The sequence below is a fragment of the Electrona antarctica genome (genome assembly GCF_951216825.1).
Source record: "Electrona antarctica genome assembly, chromosome: 15".
NCBI lineage: Eukaryota > Metazoa > Chordata > Actinopteri > Myctophiformes > Myctophidae > Electrona > Electrona antarctica.
In genome coordinates this window covers 33,724,181-33,744,271 of record NC_136796.1, presented here as the reverse complement: position 1 = coordinate 33,744,271, position 20,091 = coordinate 33,724,181, and the positions used below count along the sequence as shown (strand labels likewise).

General features: G+C 42.2%; 2 protein-coding genes across 2 annotated transcripts in view; one reads left to right on the top strand and one right to left on the bottom strand.

The window, feature by feature from the left end:
• skic2 (SKI2 subunit of superkiller complex) overlaps positions 1 to 19,120 on the bottom strand; it is a 28,467-nt gene extending 9,347 nt beyond the window's left edge. The window contains exons 1-19 of the mRNA XM_079522158.1: positions 19,023 to 19,120; positions 17,254 to 17,375; positions 16,721 to 16,842; positions 16,375 to 16,492; positions 14,271 to 14,388; positions 13,422 to 13,496; positions 13,252 to 13,305; positions 12,973 to 13,136; positions 11,743 to 11,898; positions 11,419 to 11,564; positions 10,631 to 10,777; positions 9,982 to 10,066; positions 9,230 to 9,336; positions 8,501 to 8,647; positions 7,917 to 8,013; positions 7,493 to 7,705; positions 6,137 to 6,247; positions 667 to 778; positions 352 to 470 (exon numbers count right to left, since the gene is read on the bottom strand). Of these exons, the coding sequence (XP_079378284.1) occupies positions 352 to 470; positions 667 to 778; positions 6,137 to 6,247; positions 7,493 to 7,705; positions 7,917 to 8,013; positions 8,501 to 8,647; positions 9,230 to 9,336; positions 9,982 to 10,066; positions 10,631 to 10,777; positions 11,419 to 11,564; positions 11,743 to 11,898; positions 12,973 to 13,136; positions 13,252 to 13,305; positions 13,422 to 13,496; positions 14,271 to 14,388; positions 16,375 to 16,492; positions 16,721 to 16,842; positions 17,254 to 17,375; positions 19,023 to 19,035 (2,226 nt within the window). The 5' untranslated portion in view covers positions 19,036 to 19,120. The remainder of the gene's footprint in view (positions 1 to 351; positions 471 to 666; positions 779 to 6,136; positions 6,248 to 7,492; positions 7,706 to 7,916; positions 8,014 to 8,500; positions 8,648 to 9,229; positions 9,337 to 9,981; positions 10,067 to 10,630; positions 10,778 to 11,418; positions 11,565 to 11,742; positions 11,899 to 12,972; positions 13,137 to 13,251; positions 13,306 to 13,421; positions 13,497 to 14,270; positions 14,389 to 16,374; positions 16,493 to 16,720; positions 16,843 to 17,253; positions 17,376 to 19,022) is intronic.
• LOC306938637 (S-adenosylmethionine synthase-like) lies at positions 3,084 to 4,259 on the top strand (the record flags this gene model as incomplete). Its single annotated transcript, XM_079522899.1, has 1 exon — positions 3,084 to 4,259. The coding sequence occupies one exon, from the start codon at positions 3,084 to 3,086 to the stop codon at positions 4,257 to 4,259; it is 1,176 nt and encodes a 391-aa protein (XP_079379025.1).
• Positions 19,121 to 20,091: the final 971 nt, after the last annotated feature.

Genomic DNA, 20,091 nt, shown 5'->3' with positions numbered 1-20,091 from the left:
CACATTGCCTCTCCTTTGGCCGTTTTTCTTATAAACAGTATAGATTCTGTCTGAACACAAACATTAAATGCAATTGACAATGATGGAGAATTTACATCATATGGGAGTGATTTTTCTTATTACAGTGTGGTACGGGATCTAAACTGTAAAATGCTCTGTGTTAATTTAATGACACCGGTTATTCCAACCAGTTCCTTTCCCCCCCAAGCTGACCAGGGGGAGGCAGTATAGAGACCAGGATTAATATATATTATTATTGTATGTCATATCTAATAGTTGTATGTCATATGAAATCTATGTCACATCTAATAGGAGTCTATATGATATGTAATACCAGTATGCCAGTCTCACCAGCATCATCACGTGGAGATCTGCCATTTCGTGGACCCCTGCCTTACACAAGATAATCACCGTTCCTGTTGCATCCAAACCCCTCCTACCAGCTCTACCTGCCATCTGGATATATTCCCCTAAGAGAGACAGACACAGACAACAGAAAGAAAGAGGGAGAGAGAGACAGAGTCAGCAATAGACGGACAAATCATATAAGACTTCCAAGTTCCGAGCTCTCATCTTGCATGATACATCATAAAAGTGAAAGTAGCACTTTTTCTGACAGACAGACAAGATACAGAAATAGACAGATCCAGAGGACAGCCAGCTTACCAGGCAGCAGGTTTCTGAATCCTGTGCCATCGTGTTTCCGGATGCTGTCAAATACCACTGTTCTGGCAGGCATGTTCACTCCCATGGCAAATGTCTCAGTGGCGAACAGGACCTAATGTTCACAAACACAGAACCCCCAAAACCATTTTTCACAGCAAAGTATACAGGAATCATGCAAAATGAAATGAATAAACCTATATTACAATTTATAGTATAGGTGCGTTAAATCAGGGGTTCTCAACGTTTTTGTCTGGGGCCCCGCGGAAATGCTTTGGCTATGTCTCGCTGAATTTATGTGATTGGTTAGCCGATTTGCTCGTCTACATATGACATACATTTTCCCTTCATTATCAATGGCATTTAATGTTTGTGTCGCCGCAAATTTACGTCATATTTTAGGCACATATGACCTAATTTCTCCTTTCATTGTCCGTGGCAAATATGAGACGTGTGGGGACAAAAGCTGTATCGAGGGGCTAGCGCCCCTAAAAAAGATAATATAATAAAGATGATTATTGACACAGGACCCAAATGACATCACAGGGGGCGGAATAATAAGGAATAGACACACACACATACATCTACACAAAGTCACATGCTGGAGCGGATAGCACGGCTCAGCATCGAGTAATCATGGTGTACAACTCCTGCAAACTGTACCGGCTCGGTTCAGGTCCGTCTTCTGAGGTCACATACCCCGGATAGGTGGGACAGAATTGTGCAGGAGGTGAGCCAGTGATGGGAACCCCCTCCCCTGACGACGATGGAAGAAGCAGTGGTATCAGCTTAGCATGGGCATAGTCAATCTCATACCCCTCAAATATCAGACCTACGCCCCAAGCACCTAGCGCCTCTTCCAGAAGCTTTGATACCTTCTGGGCTGCCAGTGCGAGTCCTTCGTAATCTCCCTCATCCAGTCTGAATATATCAGAGGTTAAAGGTCGGCGTGGAACCACCACCGTGAGGCCTGGGGCGTTGGGGAACGGGGTGAGGAAGGCCACGTGATCTTCACCGTCCCACACTCGCCACTGCTGCTCCTCGCCACGGACGATGCGCGAGAATAGGCCAGAGTGGTCGGGATCGTCCCCCAAGAAGGCGAGGTCGGGAGGGGCTTCGGGGGAGGGGAGTTTGGCCCGTATCTCAGCCTGTAGCTCGGTGAGACGGACGTCAGCCCAGCGAGGGCCACTCTTGGAGGTGCAGTAGCCCCGGTCGTGAGGGATGTACTCCACCTCTTCAGCCAAGTGGGGGCGCCACTCGGCATCAAGGCCGTGCAGAGGGACAATAAGGATCTGAGCTGGTTTGTCTCTGTTAGGCCTGGTGACAAGTGCACACCTTTGTACGTGTAGCCTGTCACACAGCAGCTCCCCTACGGCCCTCGCCCCGCGCAGCATGGCCAAATATTCCCTCTGTCCCAAGTTAAAGATGCTGACTCCTGTGCCTCCGGGGGTTCTGTGTTTTAGTACAGCCAAACCTGCAGTCCATGGAGAGGGGTGAAGGTAGGCCACCAGCTCCTCTGACTGCCAGATGACATGACTCGAACTCATTCTGTCAACCATTTGTGTCGACCCAACAATGACTCGTTGACTTGACCTGCCAATGGACGTAAACTAAAGATAATGTGTGCCGAATAAGGTTTGTATCATGCTATGCTTTGACAAAGACACATATGACTTTTGCGTAAGTATTATCATGTATTATCGTACATTCACATAAGGCCCAAATATGGAAATGTCTGACATCATAGATTAATGACATCATAGACTGGCCAAATAGACTGTACTGACATATATTCTGTTTTCCGTTTTTGAGTGGTGTAAACCACTCCTACAACTGGCTTTGTTAGTTTACGTGTCTGTCTGTCTGTCTGTTCGTACCAAAAAATGAGCATGGTTGCTATGGTCACCCAGTTCACACAGGTGTGATTTCATTACGTCAGACATTACGTCAGACCACAGCTGATCAGTCTATATAAGACCTTACACCACTCAGTTCACACGGGTGTGATTTTTTGCATATAGTCACTGCCTATAGTATGGCTTGAATTTGTACTAATGTACTATTGTTCTTCCGTTTCCTTTCCAATTGTGTGTATTATTTACTTGTCGTCAAACAAATAAAGGGGTTGTGGAGGGAAGAAGAAATGGGAGAATTATTATGTACTGTGGGGTGTGTATCTATATCTACACCGGTTTTATCAAATAAAAATATTTTTTGGGAAAAAAGGCTGGTCTCCAAGTACTCTGATAACACTTCATGATTTCTTTCCCAAATATGGGGTTTATTCCCATATTCCAACGATCCAACGATGGATATGACTGACATCATAATACTGTTGTAAAATATGACTTATGTCATAGACTGGTCTTCAAGTACTCTGATAAAGGGTACGGCACATAAGACAAAAGAAGACTTGAACAATGAATGGTGTCTCCGATTCTTGCACCGAGGACAACAGCTTCTTGTTCACATCGGAATCAGTCGGAGAGGGACATCCTGACAAGGTGTGTGACCAGATCAGTGATGCGGTACTGGATGCCCACCTCAAGCAGGACCCTGACGCCAAGGTTGCGTGTGAGGCTCTCGTCAAGACCGGGATGGTCCTCCTGGCAGGCGAGGTGACGTCACATGCCACAGTGGACTATCAGAAGGTTGTGCGGGATACCCTCCGCCACATAGGATATGACGACTCTTCCAAAGGCTTTGATTATAAGACCTGTAATGTTCTTGTGTCTTTGGACCAGCAGTCGCTTGATATTGCCCAGGGCGTTCACATTGACCGCAACGAGGAGGACATCGGGGCAGGGGACCAGGGCCTGATGTTTGGCTATGCCACCGACGAGACAGAGGAATGTATGCCTCTAACTATTGTCCTCGCCCACAAGCTGAATGCCAAGATGGCAGAACTGCGCCACAACGGCACTCTACCGTGGCTTCGTCCGGACTCGAAGACCCAGGTGACTGTTCAGTACCGGCAGGACCGTGGCGCCATGCTTCCAGTGCGCGTGCACACCATCGTCATCTCCGTACAGCATGACGAGGATGTCTACTTGGACGAGATGAGAGATGCCCTAAAGGAGAAGGTCGTCAAGGCGGTCGTTCCATGTAGGTATCTGGACGATGACACAATCTACCATCTGCAGCCCAGCGGACGCTTTGTGATTGGAGGCCCCCAGGGAGATGCCGGTCTGACGGGGCGCAAGATCATTGTCGACACTTATGGAGGTTGGGGTGCCCACGGGGGCGGAGCCTTCTCCGGGAAGGACTACACTAAAGTAGACCGGTCTGCCGCATATGCTGCTCGCTGGGTGGCTAAATCCCTAGTTAAGGCTGAGCTGTGCAAAAGAGTGCTGGTTCAGGTGTCCTACGCCATTGGAGTTGCCCATCCCCTCTCCATTTCTATCTTCCACTATGGGACCTCCAGAAAGAGCGAGAGAGAGCTGCTTGATATTGTAAAGAGGAACTTTGACCTCCGCCCTGGGGTCATTGTCAGGGAGCTGGATCTGAAAAAGCCCATGTATCAGAGAACCGCAGTCTATGGCCACTTTGGCCGAGACTCCTTCCCATGGGAGGTGCCCAAAAAACTGAAATACTAAACCTGTTAAGATGTTCCCCCCAGGCCTATAGGTGTATTACAGAGAAGCCTACAAAATCTCGGGTGAAACAGCCCAAACATTTCTCATTATGGCATTATTTAAACCCCACCTATCCCTTTTGAGCAGCGCCAGCAGCTCCAATGCGTAGCTTTGTGTGTATGTACCCTCCGTGACATAATGTGGCATCCAAGTTAACTTGATCATCATGATAAAAGGTGCCGCTGACTTCACACAAGTGTGTTTTTTTCAAGGCTGCAACATAATTCTTGCTGAAACGTTTGGTGAGCTTGTAATAAGAACAAAATGATGTAATTGCAGCAGAAACAAATAAATGGCACCGCCTTGCCTTGCACATCCAAGATGTTCTAACTAGCTGAATTACAATGCAGAAGACACCAATGTGAAACTTGTGTGTGATTGATCTGGAATTCAAGGCGGGTGTGAATGTATTGTTTTATTTGTGCAGTCTGCCAGCAACGGTACCATGCAGTCCGTTTTGAATAAAGGTTTGCCTTTTCCCCATTTTAAGTAATTCGCAACAGGTTCCTAACGCGAAATCAAATGGGTTCAGATCTGAGGAGGCACGTCTGAAGCCTGGCCTGGACGGGTTGTCCGGACGTAAAAACAAATCCATTAGGAGCAGTGGCTAAAAACATTAAAACAGCAGCCAAAGCACTTATTGGTGTCTTGTTCAGTCTGGTATTTCATTTCAGTTTAGCCTTAATTTAGTGCAGAAAAGTAGTTTTAGGAATTGACTAGTTTTAGGTTAGTCTTAGTTCAAGGGCTTTCCGCAGTGGGGAAAGCCCTTAATATAGAAGTTGACAAAGTAGGACGAAAGAATGCATTACAGCAGATGTGGATTGTACATGCAATTCTATCTAGTTTTAATTAGTGTTCAGTGTTCATTATATATATGTTTTCCTTTTCACTTTTTAGACTTAAGTTTACTATAATAACCCTGCTTTCTATGTAAGATGCAGCATTTCAGTCGTTTTCTCTGAAACGTTTGAACCTCAGGTCTCACGTACTGTTTTATGCCATAATACAGACAGGTCAGAGGGTACTGTGTGCACGCCACTCTGAACTCTAACCACTCTGAACTCTAACAAAACAAATGGAAGCACCACCGTGTGGTGCCATTTGGCATTAAAGTAATAATATCCCATTTATTAACTCTTGACTGATACAACGTGATGAATTACAGGTGTTCTGACAGCCTTAAACTCAAAAACAAGCCATCATCACCAGTTTGATGCCGATAATGGCTTATAGCTGAGACTTTGTTCTTTTTTTCCCCCGCAAAGAATACCGTACCGGTGGTCTGTTTGTATTGTTACTTCACATTCACAGCCGTTCACCCGATATCATTTCAAGTATTGGGTGAAATTGTATAGACGGGTTTCTTGTTTACAAACATTGAGACTGCATGCGCAGTTTAATGTAATCAATTCCCATCAATTCCCAACAGACACAGGCAGATACAGAGATCTCCATATACAGTATGGGCACAAAAGGGACACAGACAGATAGTTAAAACGGGTGCTATGACAACGGGTATTATTAGGTTCCCAAGTTGCATCGTTCTCAAGTAGGCCGGTGGCCGACGGGCACGTACAGGTCTAGTTGCATCTAATGAGTGGACAGGTTCTTTTGGTCCCAGCCTGCTCGTGCATACGGGTTCCTTGGTTCTCTAAAATTAGTTTGAACAGCCTTGTGAACTCAATACAGTCAGGTTACTGCTGTACAGGAAAACAGTCTGCAAACTAGGCCTACCTAGGCCAGGGTGTCATTCCCCTTGAATATAATATAATATAATCAAAATAGATGTTGTAATTGAAATACTAATTGAAGTGATTTGACAGTGATGCATGTCTCACCTTCACCAGTCCTCTGGAGAACAACATCTCAATGACTTCCTTCAGAATGGGCAGGATCCCACTGTGATGGACGGCTATTCCTCTTTTCAGCAAGTCTCTCATCAACAAGATCTACGACAGGAATCACCAACCTTCAGTGCCTTTTATACATGTAATGTACAGATGAATATATATATATATACATTTACTATCATGTTTGTATATACGCTACTGTATGTATGTTTAGATGTAATTATACGAATACACACCTCGTGTTGTGATTGTGCTCGTGTAAATAAAGTACAAATACTTTTGAAATACAACAACCTTAACATATGACATGATTAAAATATCTCTGCTGTCGGGAAGAAAACTCCAAAATGTAAAATTTTCAGGAAATGAAAACATTTAGTTTTTCTGGAAATAAAGAAAAGTAAATGTTCTATTTTTAAAACAAAGCAATACTGCCTCATCAAAGTTTGTATTGTGACTTTATATATTGTCAATTACTTTTTACTACTTTTCATTGGTTTAATAGTATTTAAACCAACACACAGACGTAAAGAGTGTTCAATAGGAAAAAAAAAAAACTAAAAAATTGAGTTAGGTGGTTTTCTCCCGACAGCAACGACATGTAATAACTTATTTTGCCACAACAAAGAAATGAGGTATATAAATTAACACTGACAATAAAGAGACTTTGGCCTTGACCATGCTAAAATCCACTCATTAACAAATAACTGTTTAATTAACCCATTTAGGCCTGAGGCCGATTCTAAAGACGCCTTCTAAATCCTGACCTAAGTTCTCAGAAAAAATTCAAATATTTATATAGCAGCAGTTTACATTTTTGAATATTGTACATACTGTACAGAACCCAAAAATGGGTTCCCGGGCCTGAAAGGGTAACTCACCAAAAGGGGTTTCCGCCCAGAATGGGTTAAAGTGGCTGTGTTTTCCATCCAGCCGGTAGCTGGCTACATTCCTACGTTCCATTCTAGCTTGCAGCCCTCCTTCAATTCTCTGTCTCTACAGGCTACACACCTACAGTATGGTCTACACATCATCCTGTCATGCATTTATAGATTTGTTTATTCAAGCAATTGATTATGTTCCGGCATGGATCGATGGAACTAACATAACGTTTATCAATATCACAATGAAAACTCTTTTTCAGGGTTTTAAAGAAAATATACCATGACTTTTTTTTTTTTTTTTTAATACTTTTTTTTATATTAATTTCACTTATCAATACGGTGTTAGTATTCTGCCAGTTATTTTGGTACCCACTGGTAATACCCTCCCAGCCCACCTGTAAGGCCCGGCCCACAGGTTGTGAATCGCCGCCTAAAATAATTCCCTGTGTGTTGCTCGTACCTGGGGGAGCTGCCGGTCGGCGCCTCGGAGTCGACTCAGACTCTTCTGGAAGAAAGAGTGGATCTCCGCCTTCTCCGGGGACGAGGTCAGGTCCATGGAGGACAGAGAGCGTGCGTTGTCATCGCAGCGGTTCCGTGAGAAGGTGAACGCTACCACGGGAGTCTGCTGCCTCTGAGACAGCGAGTGAAGGAGAGACAGCCACACCGCCTTGTCCTGGTGGCAAACAGATTTAAAACATAATGGGCTACGTTTCAACTTGCCATAAATGCAAAGCAATTATTTCATATGTTGGAAAATTAAACCTAATTCTATATATACTGTATACAGATTGTATATGGACCTATGGACCATATATATTTTAAGAACATCTGCGCGGTATATAAAGTATGTAAATACTAAAAATACATTTGTACAGGAAGAGAACCTGGTTGGGTGTTGTGTTCTGAGACGTGTTCTTTGTTCCAAACGACTGGGCGTGTTTACTGGTCCGTTCTTTCTTTGCGTCAATTGCTGCATAGTACCTGGCGGACAGAAGTAGGGAAAAATGACATGTCTCCATTATTGTGATTGTGATAATTGCGATTAAGGATATTATCGTGATAATCAATATTATACTTAAAATGCCACTTTGGTTAAACACTTGAATCTCCAACGTCCCTATTCTGGGGGGAACGTTCACGTTGGCCCAAAATAGCCTATCTACAAGTTTGTGAGTGAGATCTGCTATTTTTGGCGAATCGATTTGTGTTGCATTGTGAGCTTGTAGATCTGCTATTTTCAAAACATTTTTCTTTTACATTTTGAACTTGTGATATGGGACATTCTGCATAATGAGTACTTTCAACTTTTGGTACTTTAAGTAACATTTTTATACCAATACTTTTACTCAAATACATTTTTATTACCTTTACTACCTTTACTTGTAGTTGAGTAGTTCTAAATTGCAGTATTCATACTTTTATTTAAGTAAAACATGCAAGTACTTTTTTCACCACTAGTTGTGCGTACCCGTTAGTGAGGAAGTGTCCCGTGGCATCTACCAATAGGAAGAGCTCCTTCTGCGTCTTGTTGCTGTTTCCTGTGTACAGGTAGTGCTCCAGCGGAACGGGTCTCTTCACTGTGCTGATTACGTAGATGTGTCTCTTCTTTATACGCCTGGAAAGGGACACGCAGGCGACACAGTCAGACAGCCATAAAACACAAGATGGATACATGAGTTTAACCCATTTAGGACGGAGACCAGATTCTACAAAATGTCTTCAAAATCATGACAGTTTTCTGTTTGAGTGCTTCTCAAACTATTTGTTGTCAAGGACCCCCAGAATTATATGTAATTGACCGCCAAATATGTTGTTCCAGGGACCACCAAAAGCAAAGATTTGACTTAACATTAGCCATAGTGGACTGGTAGACAACCAGTGGTAGTTGTTAATTAGCAATATCATTCAAAGCCTTGTCTGACCTCACTTTCTCTTGCCACACACATTTTGGTTGATTGGAACACAGTCATCTCTACAATTTCACTCCTCTCCGCCTGGTGATTTGTCCACCTCTGCCATCTAGTGTTCCACATATGAACTGCACCTTTAATAAGCAAGCATTGCTGTAGCAAGACAGCAGTCACAGCTGTTACCCTGAAACTCGAATAAACTGAAATGACTGACTATTGGCCTAACAGCGGAACTCAACAGCCTGTTACAATTTGGCATGCAGCTGGGCTCAGCGTCAGGTGCCTACCCAATCCACTCGCTGAACTCCACTGCGTTGGGCACGGTGGCACTGAGGAGAATGATGCCAACGTGTTCAGGAAGCATGATCAGAACTTCCTCCCAGACCACGCCTCTCTGAGAACACAACATTAAACCACAGTTGCTTACTTTATACTGCCAAGTATGATTTTCAAGCTAGGATGTTTCTTCAGAGTAACACAAAAAACTGGACATATCAAGAACGTTGAGTTTGTGGTTGAAACCATTGTGTTTATTGACAATCAACGTGTCAAATCCCCTAAGCATCTTCATTGGTTAGTTTGACTGCCAAATAAAGGCATAAAAAAGCCCCCCCACAAAAAAAATTAAAAGAAAGAAAGAAAGAAAGAAAGAAATTCCCAGATTGGAGCTTTAATACCCCCCCAAAAAATATAATAATAGCACCCCCCTCCCCCGCCAAATAATAGCAGGGGCTATTACTTTGTTATTATTGCAGAGGGGCTATTATTTGCAGCTTCTTCAGCCTAATTGGAACTGTAACCAAATAATGGCTCGGTGCAGGCCAGTGCAAAAATAAATAAAAGCCTGCTGCAAATAGCCGGTTGGTTCCTTTAAGTTTGAAACGCCCAGGGTCTAAATTGAATTTACACCTGCACGCTACAATTTGGAAATATACGGTATATGCTCCGAGTCTGAACACGTAGTCTAGACAGGACAGTGAATACATAATTAATCTAGTGACTTTTCTAGTACAGACTGAATCACATGGTCATGCCTTACCTCTGCATCGTTGATGTAGTGAACCTCATCAAAGATGACCCACTCCAAGTCTCTGATGACCTCTGAGCCGTTGTAAAGCATGGACCTGACAACACAGAGACACTCTAGACGGGCTTCCAATAACATCTGTGCAAACATACATCATGCCGATGTGTTCTGAATGAAGATACATCACTACATTGTTTAATGCGTTTAAAGACTCCACCAATGTTATTTCCTTCTTATTTCTCAGTGTACATGTTGTTGGAAATCATATACATCAGGCCTTAGCAAAGCGATGACAACCAGGCAGACTAAGTTGTGAGCCTGAAGATCGGCTATTTTCAGCATGCAACCAAGTGTAAAATATACTATTATGATGCCATCGAGGCCAGCCAAAATACATTCATTGTCAACTAAATCAACTGTAGATTTAATCGACTATAATCTTATGATACTTCGACTAAAACTAGACAAACCTAAAGCTTTTCAGATGACTAAAATACTGTATGACTAAAACTAAATGGAATTTTCTTCAAAAGACCACAACTAAAAATAAATCAAACTTTGCTGTAAAAATTAAGACTGCTGTATTATAGCGACGTTTCGTTCTTCAAATAAAAAAATTCAATGTTTTAGATTTTCCGATAAGGGATGGTACAACAAACACCTGAGAATCTCAGTGGTCATGATGAGACAGGAAGCCTCCGGACTGATTTGGACGTCACCCGTCAGGAGTCCCACGTCTCCAAACGTGTTCTTGAAGTCCCGGAACTTCTGGTTGGACAGAGCCTTGATGGGGGACGTGTAGATGGTCCTATAACACAGGGACACACGACATGATGATGTGGGATCAGATTCAGTTCACTGGTCGAGAATGCTCATATACAGTACTCCGTACAAATTGGTCGCTCTCAGTTTGTACACAAACCAACAATCTAAGAGAGAAGAAATTGGATTTTCAAAATCTGAAACAGAAATAAGACAACTATAACACTAGAGGTGTATTCAAACTATTCACACAATGAGGACAACATCAGCAAAAAATATTCATATATGTTCACAATAAATCCAATTAATAGCAAAGTCATGGGGGGGGGGGGGGGGGGGGCAAGACAACTAATACACAAAGGACAAGAGAGACTGACTGAGAGACGTCGTCTGGGACATTAAAGAGCGCATTGTACAATTTACAATTTAGGCATTTAGCAGACGCTCTTAATCCAGAGCGATTTACATTAAGTAATAACAAAAGCATGGCATACATCACATATATAAAAAGTAGTTATCATGAATCATGCGTAAACTAAGAACGTAACAGTGGAGTATCTATGTTAACTATACATACTATACTATATAATATATTATACATGTGTACTATAAAGTGCTATGACTGCATAAGTACACATGTATTGTAGCATTGTGATGTTATGAAATGTAAATCAAGACCACACACACCTGGTCATGTGTTTCTGGGAGAGGGCGATGGCGTACTCAGCCACCACAGTTTTCCCAGCTGAAGTGTGCGCTGCCACAAAAACAGACTCATGCGCCTCCACTCTCAACACCGCTTGCTTCTGGAACACGTCCAATTCAAAAGGCCACTGGACCGCAGGACAGAAGAGAGATGAGAGAGTAACTTACTATACTGATGTTGGACTGATAACACAGAACCGCACGCACGCACGCGCACACACACGCACGCACGCACACGCACACGCACACGCACACACACACACTAGACTGTACAAATATATTAAGTTATCACTTTGGCTTCTTTACCTTGAATGCTGGATTAGGGATGCGTTTATGGAAGTCAGGGCAGGGTGATTTGATATCTACAGGTATGGCCCATTTCTTCTTTTCCTCTGGGACCTCTTTTGGCTTGGACACATCTCTCTCCTTCTCTGATATAGTAGTGGGAGGTGACACAGCATCCTGCAAATGGAACAATACAATACAACTGGATTTCAATGTCAAACACCACATATTTTTAAATCATCATTTTAATGCCTAAAGAAAAATCCGCGATTTACACACTATATCTCATTCTGACGGGGCAAGACGATAGTATTGGGACAATCAGACCTGATGGTGGCGGTAACGTCACCATTGTGCCGATTCTGACCAAAAGGAGCGAGTGAACGATGACCACATCCGGTTAGGATCAAAATATCCGGCAGTAGCTTTGCTAGTGTGCCACAATGGAAGATGTCCGGAATGCTAAGCTATCATCGTCTTTTTCATAACTAAGTCAAATTAAGCTCTAATCAAGCCCAAAACATCGCATTTTACGCAGCGATGCATGCGCAATCATGCGCGTGCGTGATCGACCATGCACGCGCGGATTTCGGCCAGTTTTAGGAACATTACATCGGACGTTAGCCAAATTAGCCAAAAAATGCTAAATTTTGCTACATTAAGGTCCCGATTAGGCTCCCGATTGACAGGCCGTCAATTCCGTCAACGGTAGATCTGGATTTATTGATTAAATCCGTCAATTCCGTCAACGGGAGTCCAAGGGGAAATGTTACAGTACTATCTCTCTTCTATCCTTTGAGACGAATTGTGATGAGACCGGTCTGATATCTTCCTTTCCTACTGTATGACACTTATGCCCTAAATAGCCTACTTTGTCGTACAACAAATAGCAAAAATATCCAATCTACAAGCTCTTCTGGGAGTTGCCGCCATGCCTAAAATAGGGACGCCAGGTTGAAAGTGGTTCAAACCACATTTTGATATCAGTTTTTGTTGTCTCTAGGTTCTTATCCCATCCATCCCAGGCTAAAAAGGAGAATCCAGCATAATAATGGATTTTTATAGCACTTCTCTATGCACAGAGTGCTTACTCAAAGCGCTTTACAATGGTCCATTCATTCATACATTGGGAGGTGAAGCGGCAAACAGTCCTCACTTCCCACATTCACACACCAATGGTGGCAACCACTGGAAGCAATGTGGGGAGAATCCAGCATGGGGTCATGACAGAAGAATCATTTCCTTAGGTACCTTGATGCCTAGGTCCTCCAAGCTGTTTGTTCTCGCTAGTTTCTGCGTTTCACCATTTTCTTGGCCTTTCTCCTTCTCCTCCACCACAAGGTGCAAGTCAATGACATCATCAAAGGTGGACAGAAGAGACATGAGGTTGACTTCCGCCTTTGCTGTTTTGGCATCTTGGAGAAGAAAAGAAAATCATACGGTAGATGAGTGGATTATAATATACATTAATAAATGCATTCATTCATTTGAACTAAAATCCTAATAAGATGGACTGAGCTCAATACAAACCTTTGTCAGTGAAGTCCACACCAGCTTTAAATCCAGGAGGAACTGTAAGTAAACCTGTAAGGAGGAACATCGATATAGAAATGTATGTCTGACCAATGTTTTATTACAGTTTCATGTTATTGCATGAATTGTTATGGGATTGCAGTTAAGGCGATGAAGTCAACTATCACCATTCTCAAAGTCTATGTCCTCCTCCAGCTCAGATTTCTTTTTGATCTGTTCCAGAGTAAGTTCCTCCATACCGCCTGTGAAGCAATTGACAATGACATCACACAGTTTGTTCACGTCTTACTAGAACGATGACAGAATTATACATCATTTCATTGATTGTCCCGTGTGTATGGAACAGCACTACAAACGGTTCAGAGTTTGATTTGATATACTCTATTGTCCCCTTGGGGACATTTGTCCTCTGCGTTTGAATGACCCATCCCATAGGAGCGGTTACGTAACTACCGTACAGCGCTCAGGGACCATTTCCAGTTGTAATGCCAGTACCTTGGTCAAGGACACTGGCAGGAGTATGCAACTAATTAATGAATTACCGTTCCCCCCGGTACCATTCAGAGTGACATTCCCACTAGGGGCATTCATATGGAAAAGGATTCTACTGTCCATAAACAAGAAGCTGCGTTGGACTGACTGTCTGCTCCATCACATTGTATGTTACCCTTTAAACACTTCCTTTTATCTAAACACTAGTGTCGAGTGGCCAGACTGTTACCTCTCGCAATTTTCAAATGCTTCCGTCATACAGTCTGGAGCACGGAAGCTCTGATCATGAGTAAAATATAAAGCTGATGAAAATCCGCAAATGTATTCGAATATAAATAGAAACCATCTAAGCATATATAGCTTGTTGCTTAGCAGAAATAGAAATTAAAAAATAAAATCTAAAGAAAATTTAAAATATATTTTCGTGAACGGAAATGGCAGCTTCCTTACTCGGATTTCGAGGAGCATTCGGAGATTGTGGAATAGTTGTCTGGCTACACGAGACTGGATAAACACTGACTCACCGGGCAGGAAGGGGTAGTTAGTGTTGCTTCCTCTCAGGCTCTCTGACGGGTTAGGGTTAGGCTGACGTTGTAAAGACAACGAATTCTTGGCTGAGAGCCCCGTGTCCTCCAGCAGCACCTTCACATTAAGGATGGAATGGGAAAAATACATCAAGCTAAATCAACCATGTGTGTGTGTGTGTATTTTTGAAAAGCAAAAGTATAAAATAATGCTTTTCAGCTCAATCGAAAATTACACAAATGCTTACCCGGTTTTAATGGGTTATGTATTTGTCTATCTACACCAGTGTCATAATGCCCGCAACATTTAAACCTATCGACCTTTGCTGTGCTTGCCTTAAGCCAAGGTCATAAAAGGCATGGTTGTCAGACACAGCTAGGAGGATTCTGAACACTGATGCGGTCTACAACAAGACACAGAGTAGGCTCTTCTTCCTTGTGCTACCAGTTCTATGATGCAGTCTGCTGGGGAGGCAGCATGACGGACAAGGATGCTAGGAACCAGTGGTTTCTTTGGCAGCAAATTTTGATTTTAGTTTTAGTCATAGTCTCTTGAATAGTTTTCATTGCGTTTGTCACATTTTAGTCACCCGAAATGTTTTAGTGAGTCGACTAAATATCACAAGATTTTAGACTTATGATAGATTTTTGACTAAATCAACTGTAGATCTAGTCGACTAAAATAAAATTTGGCGCACCTTTGATGCCGTCGCAATGGCTGATTTTACACTTGCTGAAAATAGCGGATCTACGATCTACAAGCTTGTAGATCCGCTATTTTCAGCATCACAGCATTTTCAGCATCACCAAGTGTAAAATGACTTGGATGCTGGATTTCTTATCCACTTCCTAACATTTTAGTCTAGTTTTTATTTGTTGACGAAATTTCTCAGTATATTTAGTCTTAGTTTTAGTCATCATAGCTTAGTTTTCATTTAGTTTCCGCCAACGAACATTTTTCGTCTTAGTTTTAGTCGACGAAATCAACACTGCTATGAACAAGCAGGTGAAGAAGATTGTCTCAGTCAGTACTGGGTGAGACTCACTGGAGTCTGTTGTAGACAGATGCTCAGTTGCTCACATAATAAGAGGCGGGCCATAATGGACAATGTGAGTCATCCTCGCAACAACATCCTGCCAGGCCAGAAAACAAGACGCAAGGATCTGTTCCAGCCGATCTGTTCTATCCGATGTTTAAGAACACCTTTGTCCGAACAGCAATTAGGCCTATGAACTGGACTAATAGTTTTTGTTATTTATCTATGGGTCTATGAGCAATAACAAAGGATCATTATTATTCCCAGTGACCTTTTTACTTTTACATTTTTATCCCACGATTTTTGTAACACATTTTATGTTCACCCAGTGTCAATTGTCCTGGGCACTACACTCTCTCTGCCAACCTGGGGAGAGCAACGGACTGACATCATGCTTCCTTCAGTGCATGAGGAGTCCAAGCTACTTCTTTTCACCCGACAGGGGTGAGCTTCCCCAGTTGGACTTGGTGTGTGTGTGGAAGGAACACGTTATTCCAACCAGGTCCTTTATTACTGGATTACTGCATGTGTTTTGTGAGGGTATACCGTAGGGGACACAGGGAGAACATGCATACTCCACACGGAAAGGCTCTTTTGCCAGCAGTGACACATTTTAATGCTTTATATGCTTATTTATAATATATTTTGTTTATATGTGTCTTCTCTCAATTTTAACCTGTGCCTCACTGCCTCCTTCTTTTTGTGATGTTTTTTTTTTTCTTTTTTTCCAACTAATCTTACTGTATGCTCAAGCTTGCATGAGTTATGGGATAACTGAATTTCACTTCGGAGATTAATAAAGTATCCATCTATAAAACGTGTCATTGAAAGGTGGCACTCCTTTCCAAAAGTTTAACAATTTTCAGCTCAAACCCTTAAAGTATCCAGGGCTCTCCACCAAAAAACTAAACACTAGATGCAGAGAGTGGCTGAATCGTACTGCTCCACACTTGGAAGAGGAGCAGTGCAGCGTTGTCTTCACCATAGAAATGCATGGCAGACAGGTCCACACTTTCTGTGGACATGGGCCCTAAAATAACAAAGAGCAGTGCGGTGGTGAACTATACCTCTGTGAAATCCAGTAGCATTCCTGTGGTTGGATCTCTGACCACCGACAGGCTGGAGTGCAGGGGAGACGGGGTGCAGTGGAGCAGAGAGTCCATGTGTGTGTGTCTCTGACTCACACTGGGGGGAAATGGCTTATTACTTCAGTATTAAGTATGCAATTCAATATAATTATGATATACATGTTCATATGTATGCATACATACATACATATGAACACATATTACATATGATATACGTACACTGTCGTACAATATGTTACATACCGGTAATACAACTTGGCCAAAAAATAGCACATAATGTATCAACCTTCAGCAAAACATTACATACAGACATGAATACGCGTACTTGAGAAACTTTTGGAAGGCAGCATCGGTGTCATGTATTGGAAGCCAGACGGGGTCGCGTAGAAACTGCCTCTCTATTTCTGTCTCCAGGCTCACGCTGGTAGGAGGCAGGCCATGAGGAAGCTATAAACGACAAAACATAAAGAGATAATGGATGGGACAGCCGACATCAGTGGTGCAACAGTACATCGAAATAATCAATTTGATTGATTGATTATAGAAAAAGTATTTTTCTGTTTATTTTAAGAGCTGGACAGATGGTGAGACCCCCCAAAATATCACTTACTGTACTCTACCGTTACATTAAGATTAATAGATTTAACGAATGAATAGATTTAAACATTTTTCCCTTTTAAAATGTATCTCGTTAAAATAATGAGATACGAAATCAGCAAAATATTGGTAATCTGTGGACCACAGATTAGACCGTCACTAGACTCTCTCTAGAACTCTCCCCCAAATCAGGATCAGCATTGGAGCCAAGTTGCCAACAGGTCCATCAGGCTCTATAGTCTGACTCTATAGCCTACTGACCGTGCTGTGTGGAGGTAAAGGCTGACCAAGGGGCAGAGGATGGGTGATCAGCTCCAGCCTGCCGGAACAACCCATCTCCAGCAGTGACAGAGGCAGGTCTGTGGGGCCCGTGGGGGGGAGTTCTATGCAGTGGTTGGAGAACAGAGACAACACCATGCAGTGAGGAATTCTGTACTCTCAATGCAAACGTTTCTCTTTCTCCCTGCTTGTCCTAGTGAACAGCCAGGCCCCAGGGAGGAATTAAAAATACATCCTGACCACTTAAACAATATATTTCAAGAAATCGACATTGCATAGAAAACTACAGGTATTATATTCAGCATTTTGTCCAAGTCATGACAGGCGCAGAGCAGTCAGTGAAGGAGTCAAGTGCGCATTGACAGATAAAAGGGCTGAGCGATATTATGCAATGTCTTTCAGGGATGATACAATATGAATACGATACGATTACCCTGAAACTGAAAGACATTGAATTATCGCTATTTAGACTGCCTGAGGCTGAGCCGTCAAATCATCACGATCATGATCACAGTTAGCCGCAATTTGCAACGCTAGATTTTGTATAATGGGATGAATCTAGAGTTGCAATACCCTCCATTGACTCCCCACTCATCCAATTTGGTTTGTGATCTGCTTGTCTTAAACAACGTTAAACTCACCAACATTGCAGCTGTAGTCCAAGCTTGAATTATCCTCTTTCAATCTGCCGAGCTTGTTTTTCATAAAAATCCACCGTAGACATGTTATGAGCTACTTTCTGTCAAGAAATTCTGTGCAGGTGATTCTTTTTCTAAGTGCTGGAGTTTGGAAGCACTCGTCGTATGTCACTGAACGGCCCTGCGTACCACCTGTTTCGAATTTGCACATAATGCAGGAGGCAGCAGCGCGACCCGTTAACAAAAACGAGTGCTTCCAAACTGCAACACTAACCCTGCAGAGGATGTCTTGACAGAAAGTAGCTCATAACATGTCTACTGTGGATTTTTATGAAAAACAAGCTCGGCAGATTGAAAGAGGATAATTCAAGCTTAGACTACAGCTGCAATGTTGGTGAGTTTAACGTTGTTTAAGACAAGCAGATCGCAAACCAAATTGGATGAGTGGGGAGTCAATGGAGGGTATTGCAACTCTAGATTCATCCCATTATAAAAACATCTAGAGTTGCAAATTGCGGCTAGATCACAGTTAACTGGCAAAAACTGATTTTTGAGGGGCGCCCCTCCTATACACAGGTTTAATGTTTGTCTTTAGTTCAATGTTTGTTTTGTAAACGCCATTGACAATGAAGGGAAACTTTACATAATGTGCCTCATTACGTCATATTGTCTCTTTATTGTTAATGGCGTTTAATGTTTGTTTTACCATTACCATCACCATTACATCACCTAATCAACATGAGTGAGACTTAATTATATTAGCGCCCCTCACTTCACACGGGTGTGATTTTTAATTCATAACATTTTGTTATGAAGTGTTAGTTTGACATATGCCTACCCAGAAGAGTTGTGAATGAATGACGTACACATCCAAGACCAATTTGCAACATATAAACCAGATCCTGGTCGATATATCATATCAATAATATCATAACATGATGATCGTATATTGAAACTTGGGAGTTCTGTTGGCTAGCAAGTATAAGTTAGGTTAGCCTCATTATCACCCTGTACAGTGTACATATGCATAAATTGTTCTATGTTAGCCCGTTACCTATAAAGGCAACATAAGTACCTTGCTGATGAATGTATAGACGTAATGGATCGCCTTACCTATTCTTTCCATCGCTCCACTGGCCAAATGAATCACAACCCTATGATCACAACAAACTGGACTGAAACCCCAAATAATACTTCCGGGTTAGTCAGCCTTCAAAATAAAACGCTGAAGAAGAAAGTTGCCTTGACGAATAAAAAGACGAGTTTTATTATGATTATTATGATCATTATTATTAAAGGACCAAAAGCACTTGGTCGTTTATTGTTTTTGTCTGTTTTTTCTTCTCCTTCTCCTCCTTCCGCCAAAAATAGCAGTTTTCGTGAAACTCGGAAATATGATAGAGGGCTGTAACCGAATTGACTGTCTGTAGCGATGTTGTTCTTTGCCTGACAGTAGTATCTTCCACATGGGTAACGGCCGGGTTGGATGTTATGTTAGAGATGGTAAACATCTTCTTCTGTGCCACTGCAGTGTTGTCTTTGAGAAGGATGTATATGGATTGGTGGATTTGATCCACTGCTGCTGCAGTGCAGGTCAAAGTGACTGAGCTAATATGATGTAAATTCTCCATTCATTGTCAATGGCATTTAATGTTTGTGTTAACACAAAATTAGTTAATTTGCTCAGACACATATGATGTAAATGCTCCATTAATTTTCAATAGCATTTAATGTTTGTGTTAGGACAAGAATCTACACTATAGCTGAATATAGCAGGGCCTATAGCGCCCCTCAAAAATAAGAGTGAGCACTCATCATAACCATCTGAGCAGCCACCAGCTGGGTATAGCTGAAACTGAATTTGCCCTGCGGGTCTAACAAATGTACACAAATGTAACTTTATAGGGCGTTTTCTCCAGGAAAAGTATTGCTGTATTGCTTTGTGATTTTACTGTGATTTTAACACAGTAAAGGTGGTGTGTATACCAATACACACCACTAGATGGAAGCAGAATGTAATCTTCATTGTCATCATAATCAATCAAGAGTGACTAGTGTAGTGACTATAGAGTCTAGAGTCTATCTACTATCTAGACCATATGACTAGACCAGCAACTTGTTATGTTGCACAGATGGTTCTCTACATTCTTTGTGTGCATTGTCCACAGAACTTGATGTAACA